The sequence below is a fragment of the Hypanus sabinus genome, chromosome 11 (assembly GCF_030144855.1).
Source record: "Hypanus sabinus isolate sHypSab1 chromosome 11, sHypSab1.hap1, whole genome shotgun sequence".
Classification (NCBI taxonomy): Eukaryota; Metazoa; Chordata; class Chondrichthyes; order Myliobatiformes; family Dasyatidae; genus Hypanus; species Hypanus sabinus.
The window spans coordinates 48,338,573-48,352,762 of NC_082716.1; the positions used below are offsets into that span (position 1 = coordinate 48,338,573).

The following is a 14,190-nucleotide window of genomic DNA, read 5'->3' on the forward strand; positions in this document are numbered from 1 at the left end:
AAAATGTGCCTTAATATCAAAGTCAATCACTCTCACCTCAGCTCTAAATTCAGTTCTTTTGATACATTTACATCTAGGCTGTGATAAAAGACTGGGGAAAAAGACTATCAAATTTCTGCAGATGTCCCATGGAGAGCATTCTACCTGGTTGCATCACTGTCTGGTATGGAGGGGCACAGGATCAGAAAAAGCTGTAGAGGGTCACTAACTCAGCCTGCCCCATTATGGGCACAGGCCTCCCGAGTATCGAGGACATCTACAAATGGTGACAACTCAAAAATATTGCATCCAGCTTTAACAATCCCCGTCACCCTGGATATGTTCTCTTCTTATTACTACCATCATGGAGGAGATACAGGAGTCTGAAGACACAAACTCAATATTTCAGGGACAGCTTCTACCACTTCGCCATCAGATTTCTGAACACAGTATGAACCAACCCATGAACACTGCCTCACTATTTTTGCTGTCTTTGTGCACTACCTATTTAAATTAATTGTTAATACATATTTCTTGTAATTTAGAGTATTTTCATGCATTGCACTGTAACGCTGCCACAAAGCAATAAATATTATAACATACGTCAGTGATATTAAACCTGATTATGGCTCAAAACCAAGTAATGTGATCAGAACCCAACTGTGCAAAGGTGAGCACTTTATTCGTTAGGTCCTTTCCAAATAGAAATGGTTGGTTTTCAATGACCCACCTTTCATGTAAGTATAATTAGAACTGCCCATTCTCAAAGTGAACATGTATATGTATTATTCTGAGGTAAATATTGATATTATTTTATATTTCCCAAAAATTGCACGGATTCACATACAAAAGCAATTAACAGATTATAGGCCAATATGCTTTTTGAATATGCTCTGTCACTTAGTATGATCATTACAAATCTTCTCTCTCAAGATCATATTCCTGCTCTCTCCTATTGCTCCCAAAGAAGATATTGAGGATTACATCATAACTGTGGTAACTGTTAACATAATACTTTGCATATTTACTAAAATCAGCAATACATGGAAGCTGAATAAACATGAATTATGAATTCATTATAGTAAGTTCAGTTGCAACATCTCAGGCTAGTCCCTTTTAATTATTCTTTATTTAGAGTAAATTAAAAGCCCTTTTTAAGATTTTAGCCCAGTTACTAAATAGGATTAATCCTCAGTTTGATAGAAACTAAATTTATAATTGGAAAAATAAAACTTGAATTTTATGCTATTATTGCAGATGAATGGTACTCACATTATTGGAATGTTCCCGAGCTGACATGGAAGGAACAACATTTAAATATTTCGAGGGAAAATCATCCTGGGGATCTCTGGCCACCACCATGCAAACTCGATTACCACAGTTCCTCAAGACCTGAGCAATCTGTTCACTTCCCATTTCCTCGACGTTTGTGCCACTGATCTGTAGTATACGATCACCAGTCTTAAGCCGTCCATCCTACAAACATGCAATAAAATCTTTGTCACTTAACGCAAACAATTAAATCTTATGCCCGCAATGGGTACATCCATCGTCAGTAGTCTCCCTCCAATAGGTACTGGGACATTAATGAACAGACATGCAGGCAGATTGAGGAAAGGTGTAAAACCAATAGGGTTGTCGTCATGTGAGACTTCAACCTCCCAACCTTCTTAGTTTAGAGGGGCTGAATTTGTTAAATGCATCCGGAAGAAGTGTTTCTTAAATTAAATGTAGAGATTCCAACAGGAAGGGGCAGTGCTGGACTTGGTGTTGGGTAGGCAGCCTGGCCAGGTGAGCAACCCAGCAGCTTGGAAATAGTGATCACAATTCCTTAAGTTTTACTGAAGCTATTGATAAAGTAAAGCATTTGGCAGGAACTAGGGAGAATTAATTGGGAACAGCTGTTTTGGGCAAGTCTACATCGGACATGTGGAGAGTGTTTAAAGACCAACTTCACAGGTATATTCCAGTCAAAAGGAAAGACAAGGATGGAAAGGTAAGAGAACCTTGGGTGTCGAGTGAGGTGATGAATCAGTCAAGAAGGAAAGGGAAAATTATGTAAAGCTTAGGAAGTAAAATCAAACAGAACCTTTGAAGATTATAAACAAGCCAAAACAGAACTCAAGAATGGAAGTAGAAAAGCCAGAAGGGACCATGAAAAGTCTTTGGCAAGTAGGACAAAGATATTCTATATATACATCAAGAACAAGAGGATGACTAGGGAGAGGGGAAGACCACTAAGGATAAAAGGGGAAACACATGCTTGGATATGGAGGATGTGAGTGAAGTCCTTAATGAGTGCTTTACATCATTATTTACTGAAGAGAAGGATGAGGAGGATAGGGGGATCTGTGCTTTGAGTATTAATAGGCTGGGGCAGTAAGATCAAGAAGAATTTAGTGTTGGGTCTCTTAAAGGGAATTATGGTGGATAAGTCCCCATTGTGTGAAGGGATATATCCCAGGTTACTGAGAGAGGGAACAGAGTAAGATTGCTAGGACCTTCACCAACATCTCTATGCTATCTAACCACAGGTGAAGTCATAGAAGACTGGTGAGTAGATAATGTTGTTCTAACATTCAATAAGTGAACTAGGAATAATCCTGGAAACTAAAGACTGATGAGTCTCAAGTCGGTGTTAGGGAAGTTACTGGAAAGAATTCCTAGGGATAGGATGTATGAGCATTTGGAAAGTCATGGCCTAATTAGGGACAGCCAGCATGGATTTGTGCAGGGCAAGTTGTGTCTTACTAACCCACTTAGAATTTTTTGATGAGGCAGTGAGAGTGATTGAAGGTAGAGCTGTGGATGTTGTCTATACGTATTTTAGTAAGGTGTTTGACAAGGTTCCTCATGGGAGGCTCACTCAGAAAAATTAAGATGAATAAGATCCATGGTGAACTGACAGTTTCAATTCAGAACTGACTTGCCCATAGAAGACAGTAATCAAAGGGACTTATTCCAGCTGGAAGTCTGTGATTAGTGGTGTTCCACTGGGATCTGAACTGGAACCTCTGGTGTTTGTGATGTACATAAATGACCTGGATGAAAACGTAAATGAGTAGGTTAGAAAATTCGCAGTTCATATGAAGATTGTGATGTGTGAATAGTGTAGAAAATTAGCAAAGAATACAGTGGGATACAGATCAATTGCAAATATGGGGAAATGGCAGATGGAGTTTAACACCACCAAATGTGAAGTGTTGTACCTTTGAAAGTCAAATGCAGAGACAATGCACTACTGAGGACAGTGTTGATGAGCAGAGGGATCTTGGCGTCCAAGTTCTGAAAGTGGCTACATAGTTTGATAGGATGGTTAAGGCAGCTTAGTGCATGTTTGCCTTTGTTAGTCGAGGCATTGAGGTCTAAAGTAAGGAAGTTACAATAAATCTTTATAAAACTAGTTAGGCTGCAGCTGGAGTATTGCATACAGCTCTGGTCACCCCATTGTTGAATGTTGAGGTTCTGGAGAGGATTACCAGGATGCTGCCTGGGCATGTGCTAAAACAAGAAGCTGGACAAAGTTGGGTTGTTTTCTCAGAGCAATGGAGAGAAGATCTGATAGAAGCTTATAATATGAGAGGCACAGATAGTGTAGGTAGTCAGTATCTTTTTCCCCAGGGCTTAAATGTCTAATACCAGAGGACATGCATTTAAAGTGAGAGGAGTTAAGTTCGAAGGATATGTGAGGGGTAAGTTTTTTTTTAAAAACACAGAAAGTAGTGGATGCCTGGTAGGTGCTTTCTGAGGTGGTGGTAGAGGCAGATACATTAGGGACTTTTAGGAGACATTTAGATAGGCAAATGAATGTGAGGAAAATGGAAGGATATGGAGGTAGTGTAGGCAGAAGGGATTAGTTTAGTTGACCATTTGACTACTAATTGAATTGGTCCAGCACTTCATAGTGGGTCTAAGGGCCTGTTTCTGTGAACTGTTCTATGTCCTATCTACAGGAGGTGCTGTCTTGTCTTAAGAAGGCAACATGCATAAGCAAAAATTCCCACCATCTAGGCCATTCTTGCAGCTACCATTAGAAACAAGCCCGAAGTCCCACAACATCAAGTTCATAAACAGCTGCTTCTCTTCAACCATTCAGTTCATGAATCAACCTGCATAACCCTAATCACTACAACGTAGCCAACATGATGACTATTTTGATCACTTTGCATTAAAATGGACCTTGTTTTTTGTTGTAATTCTTTCTTTCTTATAAACATCGTTTAATTAATGTTTTTCTCAGAAAAACAACTTTTATGATGCCATGTGCCTGTGATGCTGCCACAAGTAAGTTCTTCATTGCTCCCCTGTATGCATGACCTTGTGAATATGACAATAAACTTTGACTTTATTATTTGAAAATAAAAGGGAATAGAAAATAGTTAAGTTATACTTTCTTTAATATGCTCAAAAGCTCTTCAATGAAACCTTGATAAGAAATTTATGATGCCAATCTTTTGCACTCATTTGGTTGGTTATGCCAAATGAACACTCAGTTGTCACCTACTGTGTTCCCAACATTCACTGCTCAAATATCAAGTGGAAAATATAATGGATAGTTAATAGCACATATTCCTCCTCGGTTAACAGTGCAAAATAAATGGTACACCATTGATACTGCCTAATCAGCAGATAACAGATATAAAACCTAGTGACTATTATCATATTCCAATATATTATGGTTTCTTAAGGATATATAGCAAGGGATAGTAATGGAGACAAAATCTCACGACCTATTAAACACTCCCAAAGGCATGCACCGCAAATAGCCTCTGACAACCAAATCCAACTCCTGGCCTTCATGTGTAGTTTAACTACTAAGTCTGGCAGAACTGTTTATACTGACAGGAGAAGGGACAAAGGCAGATTACTGGAGACGTAAAACCAGTCACTTCCGGCAGATGGGGCTCATCAGCCTTGGTTGGCAGTTCATCTAGAAGGAAAACTCTGATCTCAAACCTCCGCTGCCTTGCAGCTATATCCACTCATGGGGAAGGCTTCAGGAGTAAACACGATGAGAAAAATCTGGAGCTGCAGTCCCTAAGGCAGTCCTACATTGAGTTCAATGCTGACTGGCAACTCCTACGAACTTCCGATACCAACTGTATCAGTCTTCGTCTTCCTTTGGGTTCATCAGCTGTGTGGAGAGAGGGGGAGTTTGCTCTCCATATCATACTGCCCATGCTTGCGTATCTAGACAGCTAGGACACAATATCCATGGTCATCTCTTACCGACAGAGGCATCAGGCCTCAGATATGAATCTCCTATAATAAAATGAAAATGTGCCCACAGGAAATGTTTCTTTTTTTTTAAATTTAGAAATGAAGCCTAATCATAATCAAGATTTTAAATAGTTTTCCTGGTATCCAAATTCTGAAAGACTTCTTATAACAATAAACTGTGCTGCACGTTGTACTTTCTGAAAAGAAAAGAAAAATATCCTTCAAGGAAAAAGACAGGAAAATTACAATGAATGAAAGGATTCATTACACAATCTGTTAATACAAGGAAAAAACAAATAAAAGGAACAATGAAAACAGGAAATCATAAACATGAGAAATTCTGCAGATGCTGGAAATACAGAGCAACATATACAAATGCTGGCAGGATTCAGCTGGTCAAGCAGCATCTATGGAAATGAATAAACATTCGACATTCTGGGCTGAAACATTTCTTTAGGACTGGAAAGGAAGGGGGATGATGCCAGAATAAAGAGGGTCAAGGGGGAGGAAGATAGCTGGAAGGTGATAAGTGAAGCCAGGTGGGTCGGTAAGGTAAAGGGCGAGAGAGGAAGGAATCTGATAGGAGAGTAGAGTGGACCACAGGATGAAAGGGGGGTGGGACACAGGGGGAGGTGACTGATAGGTGAGAAGATGTAAGAGGCCAGAGCAGAGAATATAAGAAGAGGGGAGGGGGAGGGAATTTTTTTTTAACCGGAAATATAAATCAATATTCATGCTATCAGGTTGATGGCCACCCAGATGGAACACAAACCCTTGCTCCTCCACCATGAGGGTGGTCTCATCATAGCACAAGAGGAATCCATGGACTGACATGTCAGAACAAGAATTGGAATTTAAATGTTTGGATGTCAGGAAGTTCCACTTTTGGCAGATGGAGTGGAAGTGCTCAACGGAGCAGTTCCCCCAATTTACGACAGGTCTCACCAATGTGGTAAAGGCTGCATAGGAAGCATAGGACACAATTCACCTGGAAGGACTGTTTGGGGCCCTGAGTGGAGGTGATGGAGAAGGTGAATGCGCATGTGGAGCATTTTGGTCACTTGCAGGGCTGAGTGCCAGGAGGAAGATTAGTGGGGAGGGACAAATGGACAAGGAAATTGTGGTGGGTACGATCCCTCTGGAAAGCAGAGAGAAGGTGGGGTGAGATAAAAATATGTTTGGTAGTAGGATGGATCCCTTTGGATACGGCAGAAGATGTGGAGAATTATGTTTTGGCAAAAAGAGCACTAATTCTGGATGGAAAGAATACACTCATAAGCATTCCCATGTACTCCCATAATGCTATGTTTTCACAAAAACAAATTTAATGCCCACTTATTGTTGAAGCACTCACGAAAAGGCTGGCACCTACCCGGAGGGAAGGAAATGGACACATATTTGACTCTACTCCTAGCAACAAAATAAAAACCAGAATCGGCAATAGCATCCCAAATTATCAGTCTCATCTTCCGGCTCCATAAACAGCATAAGCATTGACATATGAACATGACTTCAATAAATTTCAATTCAGCATTTGTTAGGCTCATAATTATACTATCCAAATTATATTCTTGCACAAAAATATGAGGTTTCTCATCAGTTCCTAAATTTGATAAGTACTATTTAACTATATCTGGTTATATAAAAAAAATCTAAAGACTGGAAAAAGGAAATCATTTATTAGCTTTCATTTGGTAAAAATCTAAAAATGGTGTTTAACTTTACAACTTCCCAATTGTTTTAGTTATTTAGAGTTACAGCATGGTAACAGGTCCATCAGGCCCAACAAGCCCAACTCCCACTTACATCCCTGTAATCAATTAACCATCTAAACCATTTGTCATTGCAATGTACGGACAGTGGAGGAATTGATCCCAAGTCTCTGTCAATGGAATAGCATTATGCTACCTGCTACACTACCACTACTGTCACACCTAGTCTTAATGTAACATTAATGTTTCTACTGGCTTAAAATTATTAAGGAAAATGACAATTAATGACAATCAAACCTAGCTTAAAAAATTGCTGTAACATTTAAGATCTTTTCTGTGACAGGCACGATGTACAGTATAATGACATGCATTTTGAAAATCTATTAGCAAATACTCAAACGTTTATGATAACAAAAATGAAAGAAAATTACCCGATCAGCTAATCCTCCAGGAACAACAGTTTTCACAATTACTCCAGTTGGCTTTCCTCCTACAATTCCAAATCCGAGGCCTGATCCATCGCTGACCAACTCAATTTCTTCCACATGCCCCCACTGTGTCTAGGAAGAATGAAAAACAAGTCAAAAATCAATCCTGACAAGGTGGCTGAACTGTAAACTAGCCCTCAATAACAATAACTTTTTAAAACTGCTATTTGAGACAACTGAACTTACTAAGTTATGTAACCATATTACAGTATTTAGTTTCTATTTATGCTAAAAGCAGAGTCTGTGACATGAAAAAATCAACAATAATCGGAATATCTCACTTTAAAGATTGTGACTGCACAGCTAGATGTTGTACATCTAAATGAACTAGTTTTTGACAGTTTATCAGTGCCATTCTTGGTTAAATATGCGACTGAATCGTAGCAGACTGACAGTCAGAACCGAAGTGCAATATTCATTAGTACTTGGTTATCCAGCATAAAGTGGAATTTATTAAACAAATCTATTTTCAATAACAATTGTTGGTATGATATTCAATTTCTATTAATTTTGCCACATGATACAAACACCTGGCTTAAGATATGGAACCTGAAATCTGGAGAAATAGTCTTTTTTTTAGTTTATTGGATTGTTTTCATGAAGTAACTTTGCCTCGGATCATCCATTTGTGTAGCACAGCATGAACATATTTTTAAGTAAACATTAAATATAGAAATAAATTGGTGAATGGGATGGTTGCAGCTCTAGGTATAGACATCAAAGTTTTGGATTATTATCTGAAGTGTGGTGACATATGGGAGGGTGAACGAGAGTGTATTGGTACACTCCAGTCCCAAAACAGTAATGGATGAGCGTTCCAGCAGCTGATGAACTGGGCAGGAAGAGTGGTGATGGTAGAAAGCAATGTCTGTGGATTAGTAGAGCAGATACTCACTTTGGCTTCTACTGTGATTTCAAAGCAGAAAACGGTCTGAATATATACCAGAAGATTAAGGGAAGCGACAGGAGTCAGAGGCAAAAGAACCGACTAACATTGGGCACTTTAAATCAGCACTTCCAATATTCTAATATTTTAGTTGAAAAAGGTATGTTCCATATCTAACTTAGATGATGTGCTAGACAAATTATTTTAGTCTGGCGAAAAGAAACAAAGAAAACAGTAATCTTCAATTACTACCTCTGAATACTAACTGGTGAAATCTACTGAAAGCAAGATCAAACATCAAGTCAGAGCAGGATGAGCTTGATGTGGTAACCAGACAGGATGTCAAGATTGAACTCGAACAATAAATAAAGAAATGACGTTACGGTCTTCTTCCATGTCCATTGTTTAAATGTATGCCTTTGAAGGAAATGTGGAAGTACTTTTGCGAGTTAGTTGAAAGAATGCTGAGTTTTGAGTTATTTAATATGCCTTTAGATAGAAACTACGGCTCAAATATATTGCCTGAGAATATCAGAGACTTCCAAGTTTTATGCATTACACAATTTCAGATGGCACCAAATCCATGGTTGAATGATTTGACAATTGAGACTGAGAGACTGCAGATGCGAGAATCTAGAACCTACTTCTCAAATATATTGCTTGAGGATACCAAAGACTTCCGGTTTCATGCATTACACAATTTCAGATGGCACCAATCCATTGTTGAATGATTTTACAATTAAGGCATGAGAGACTGTAGATGTGGGAATCTAGATTTTTGAAAAACTGCTGGAATAAGTTACTCAGTGGGTAAGGCAGCATCTGTGGTGGAAAAGCGATGATCAATGTTTTGTATTGAGATCCAGTACCAAGATTGAGAGTGAAGAGGGAAGACATACCTCTTTGCCTCAATAGCTGCACTGTACCTACTAAGTTCTTCCAGTAGTTTGTTTCTTGTATCACGCAAATCTGTCTAGTTCATTAATGCCCTTCAAGAAAGAGAAACTGTCATTCTTAACTAAGATCATCAAATGCAGTTGGCCCTTACTGCTTCCTTATTCAAGTACAATTAGAGTTGAAAATAAATGCAGAATTGCAGGCAGGATCCACAGCCTCATCCTATTAATTCAAAAATTTTAGAGTTTTTCTCTCACTTTGTTCCAATTATTCTTAGTTACCTATCCAAGTTCAAGTTCAAGCTTACTGGTCATCTAATTGTGCATATATACAACCAAACAAAACAACATTCCTCTGGACTATAGTGCATCTACACAGCATATATCACATACAGGACATAAACCAAAATATTATACTATAAATAAGTTAATAAAATATAATTCAAAATGAATGCAGTAAAGTGCAGCACAGGTAAACAGTTCAGTAAACAGCTCACTGTCCTGGTGACGAGACCTCAGTAATGGGAGGGTATTTATTAGTCTCACAGCCTGAGGGAAGAAGCTGTTACTCAGTCTGGCAGTCCTCCTCCTGATGCTTTGGTACCTCCTTCCTGATGGTAGTGAGTCAAAGAGATTGTGGGACGGGTAGTAAGGATCCTCAATAATGCTTTGGGCCCTTCATCTCAAATGTACCTCGGAAAAGTCACAAACAGGGGGCAGGGAGTCCCCAATGATTCTTTTGGTGGTTTTAACTGTCCTCTATAGGGTCTCATGGTCTGATGCCTTACAGAATCTGTACTACACAGTGATGCAACCAGACAGGACACTCTCAGTGGTGCTGCTTTAGAAATTTACTAGAATGGGAAAGGGAGCATTGCATGCCTCATTTTCCTCAGAAAGTGTAGACTCTGCTGCACCTTTTTGGCTAATGAAGAGGTGTTGTAGGTCCAGGTTAGATCATCCATTATGTGCACACCAAGGAACTTTGTGCTCTTCACTCTCTCCACAGCAGAGCCATTGAAGTGCAATTGAGAGTGGTCAACCCATGCCTTATCAAAGTCCACAATCATCTGTTTTGTCTTGTCCACGTTGAGACGCAGGTTGTTGTTCTCACACCCTTTGAAAAGCCTCTTCTCTGCATGCTAACTCATAATTGTTGTTGATGAAGCAAACCACTGTAGTATCATCAGAGAACTTGGTGATGTGACTTGAGATGAATTTGGCAGTGCAGTTGTGAGGCAGCAGCATGAACAGCAGTGTATGGAGCACACAGCACTGGGCTCAGCATGCTGGAGCTTGAGATGTTGCTGTCAACTTGAACTGACTGGGGACTTACTATCAAAATGTCAATGATCCAGTTGCAGAGAGGAGTGTTGAGTCCCAAATAGGCCAGTTTACCCACCATCCTCTGAGGGACATTTGTGTTAATCACTGAGCTGAAGTCAGTGAACAACATCCTGGCATGTGAAGCATTATTTTCTAGGTTGGACAGGACAGGGTGGAGGGTCAAAGCTCTGGCATCATCAGTGGTCTGGTTTGAGCAGTAGGTAAACTGGAGAGGGGCCAGAGTAGCTGAAACATGGGATTTTATACAATCCATTACCAGCCACTCAAAGCACACTGAGAGTCACACTGTCATTAAATGGTAATAATTTAAATTTTTAGATAAATTTCAGAAGGCAAAAGAAATTCCTAAATACTCCTTTAGAAAACAGCATGCTAATACCAAAAGTAAGACTTACAGTTTTATTGTTACTCTGACTTGTGTAAAACCAATCAGAACTTACTGATTGTGAAGAGAAAGGTAACGTTGCCATATCTGTTGGGGAGGGGACCCTGTGAGGAGATCCTCTGGCAACCACCAAATGCACCGATCCTTTGGTCTGCTGGAGCATTGCAATGGCTTCTTGGTGAGAAACAGTCTCATCTAGTGGTGTATGATTCAAGGCCAATATCTGATCTTGTTCTTGTAATCTGCCATCCCTATGAACAAAACAAACAAAATACGTTTTGGCCAGAAAAGGTTGTAGTTTTCAACTATCTAATGTTTTGCAGAACACTTTTTAATGAAAAAAAATAATGTAAAGTTATTAACAAGGATAAGCCTTGTTAATAAGTTGGAGGATGACATTGAACCAAAAGTTTTCAAGCATTTAACTCATACTCAAATTCAGTAATATTATTGAGCATACTTAATCACATTAAATGCAATTCTCACAAAGTATCTGATAAAACATAAAACAGTATTTATAAAACACGAATAACATTGAAATCTGCACAAAGGCATTTCATGGAAGCCAAATGAGAAGCCAAAAGAATTACACCAAGTAAAAGAAAACATTAGGTTTAGGAATGGAAGGCTAAAGGCACCACATTAATAATGTGGTGAAGAAAAGGTCATATTCACTTGATCATGTCAAAGACTAGAGTTGGAGAAACAATGAATCCTTGAGCATTAAAAATGAGTCTGCTGGGGGAACACATTGGGTCAAGCAGTACCTGTAAAGGGAATAGGACAGTCGATGTTTTGGGTCAAGACCCTTCAGCTGGGCTGAAAGAGAACAGAGACAGCCAGTACTAATGAGGGTGTTAGTGGATATGTGCAGGAGGAACTGGGTGACCAGAGCACGTATAAACCTGTCCTACAACTCCTCCCTCACTCCCATCCAGGGACCTCAACAGCCCCTGCAGGTGATGCAGGGATTCAGACTAACTTATTTGTCATAAGTACATTGAAACAAACAGTGAATTGCATTGTTTATGTTAGTAGGCCTGAATCCGGTTGCTGGAGGCTGGAACTGGAGGCCTGTCCTGGGGCTAGACTGTGTACATGTGTGGGTGGGAGGAAGGAATGAAACTTGCTTTTGCTGTTGTTGTTTGTTGCTTATTTAGTTATATACTGTTCCCCCGAGCATTGCCGGTATGCTATGATGGCACCAGAATGTGTTTGACACATGCAACTGCCCCCAGAAAACGCTCGAGTGTGTTGGTTGTTAACGCAATCAACACATGGCACTGTATATTTAGACGTACTCGTAACAAATACTTGAATCATGACAAGTCCTCCACTTTTTCAGGTTCTACAAACTTCATTATGTACAGCAGAAGCAGGGCAGTAGAGAATCTTTGCCTTGCTGTGCTAAGGTGCATATTCTCTCAAGCTGATGTGAATGCACTGACGATGGCTTGGAAATTGGCCTCCAAATACAAAGGCAAATCTTGCCTGTATTCTACAGATCAACAGCTGAGGCTGGACTGCCCAAGGTCCTTAATTCAGATTGCAGTAGTTTGAACTGTCTGAACATTTTGTAACTAATAGAAGAGTAGCTAATTATCGGTTACAGCATATGAATTTCCAAGAAATCAATCACCATCAATGGCAAGGAGAGCGTTAATAGTTTATCCCAAAGGAAGTGTGAAATCCCTTTACTTTAGGTCTTAATGATGTTATAGATTTAAAATAAAAGCAATGTATTTTCCTTTTTCGTTTCTGCCATAAAATTAATTCTTCCTTATCCCTTTTATTTCTCACTCTGTACAGTTCCACTCTTAATTGAAGCAACGTTAATTTTATTTCACAAATCTTCAATCTAATTAATTTAGAGGTTACACAGCAACTCTGTTCACTTAGGTCCCAGATGCTCAATATACTTGGCTATGTCTTCATAATCTGATGATGATTAGCAGTTAAGAACATGCCTACTCAAAGCTATAATATTTAATTCTGATGCAAATTATCTGATAAATACCTTTAAGGTCAATGAGTCAAAGATGCTAAATGAAGTTATATTCACACAAAATAACAGATATACACATTGTAACATGTTATTCCAAAAATAAATCAGTTGCATTGGACAATTCATTTATAGGAAAATATTAATACAATTGGAATATAATAGCACAATGTAATTTCTCAAAAAATTCACAAATTCATTTTCCAAATTTTAAGCTTCAAGAATATTAGTACCATATGTAATTAAAGCATAATTTTACCTCTCTGCAATGCTTCCTTTCTGTATTTCCCGTATAAAGATACCAAGTTCATCCAAATTATCATTTTTAAGACCAACCACACTGAATCCTAGGCCTCCAGTTACTGGTTTGTGCAATTCAACATGTTCTACTTGCCTTCCCTAATGAATAATTTCAAAAGTAGAATTAATACAGGCAAATATTTGGTTATAGTTGTTATACATAAATACCTAATTAGCCTAACAACTGATTTAACAAGGACATTTGCAATTACATGCATATATCCAAATGTAAAGTAGATAATTAACAGTTTTATGCAGAATTTCTCAAAAAAAAATCACTGAGACTATACAACTGTGATTAAATTAGCCAATCATTAAGTACTGTGCTGCAGGGGTGATTTGAAAATGTACATTACTGTCTGTGATGCACCTGAACACCCTTATCAACATTCACACAAAAGGAGCAATTTAGAAAAAAAGTAATAAAAATAACTTTATTCTTGCAATTCTGTGTTTACTGTTTCATTTTCAGCACTTAGCACAAGAATGATTAAAATTACAAATTCTCAAGACAGCCAGTATTATCATAATCTTACACCACCATTTTTAAATGGTATCATACAACTGTTTGTCACTCTAATATGAATTTCTTGCACCACGTTAAAAAATATAAACACTAACCTGAGCTAAAATTTGAATAATATCATCAAACTCCTCTTGTGTTTTTTCAGGGGTCTGCAATGAACTTGGTTGGTTATAAGATGGAGTATCTGGAAATAGTTTTGCATCTTCAGCCAAAGCTGCCTTATTGATAGAATGTTCTGCATTGAACACCAAGAGTCCCGTTTGTGAAAAGTCAAAATTAGGCGATGCATTTGTGGACATGCGGTTCAGCTGTGGACAGATACAAAATTAGGTTATTTTAAATCCAACAGCAACTGCACTCTGTAATAAAATTGATACACCAAGAAATGGGTTTTCTTTTAAGAAATCCAAAATGGGACCAGTACAAATACCTGTTCCAAATCATAAAAG

At 38.6% G+C, this 14,190-nt stretch overlaps 1 protein-coding gene across 9 annotated transcripts in view; it reads right to left on the reverse strand.

Annotated features, from left to right (window-relative positions):
• Positions 1-14,190, reverse strand: part of LOC132401931 (inaD-like protein) — a 299,063-nt gene that overhangs the window by 279,078 nt on the left and 5,795 nt on the right. For all 9 annotated transcript variants that reach the window (XM_059984281.1, XM_059984284.1, XM_059984283.1 and 6 more), the window contains exons 4-8: positions 13,837-14,049; positions 13,175-13,314; positions 10,969-11,164; positions 7,343-7,471; positions 1,252-1,455 (exon numbers count right to left, since the gene is read on the reverse strand). In XM_059984281.1, coding sequence (XP_059840264.1) covers positions 1,252-1,455; positions 7,343-7,471; positions 10,969-11,164; positions 13,175-13,314; positions 13,837-14,049 — 882 coding nt within the window. The remainder of the gene's footprint in view (positions 1-1,251; positions 1,456-7,342; positions 7,472-10,968; positions 11,165-13,174; positions 13,315-13,836; positions 14,050-14,190) is intronic.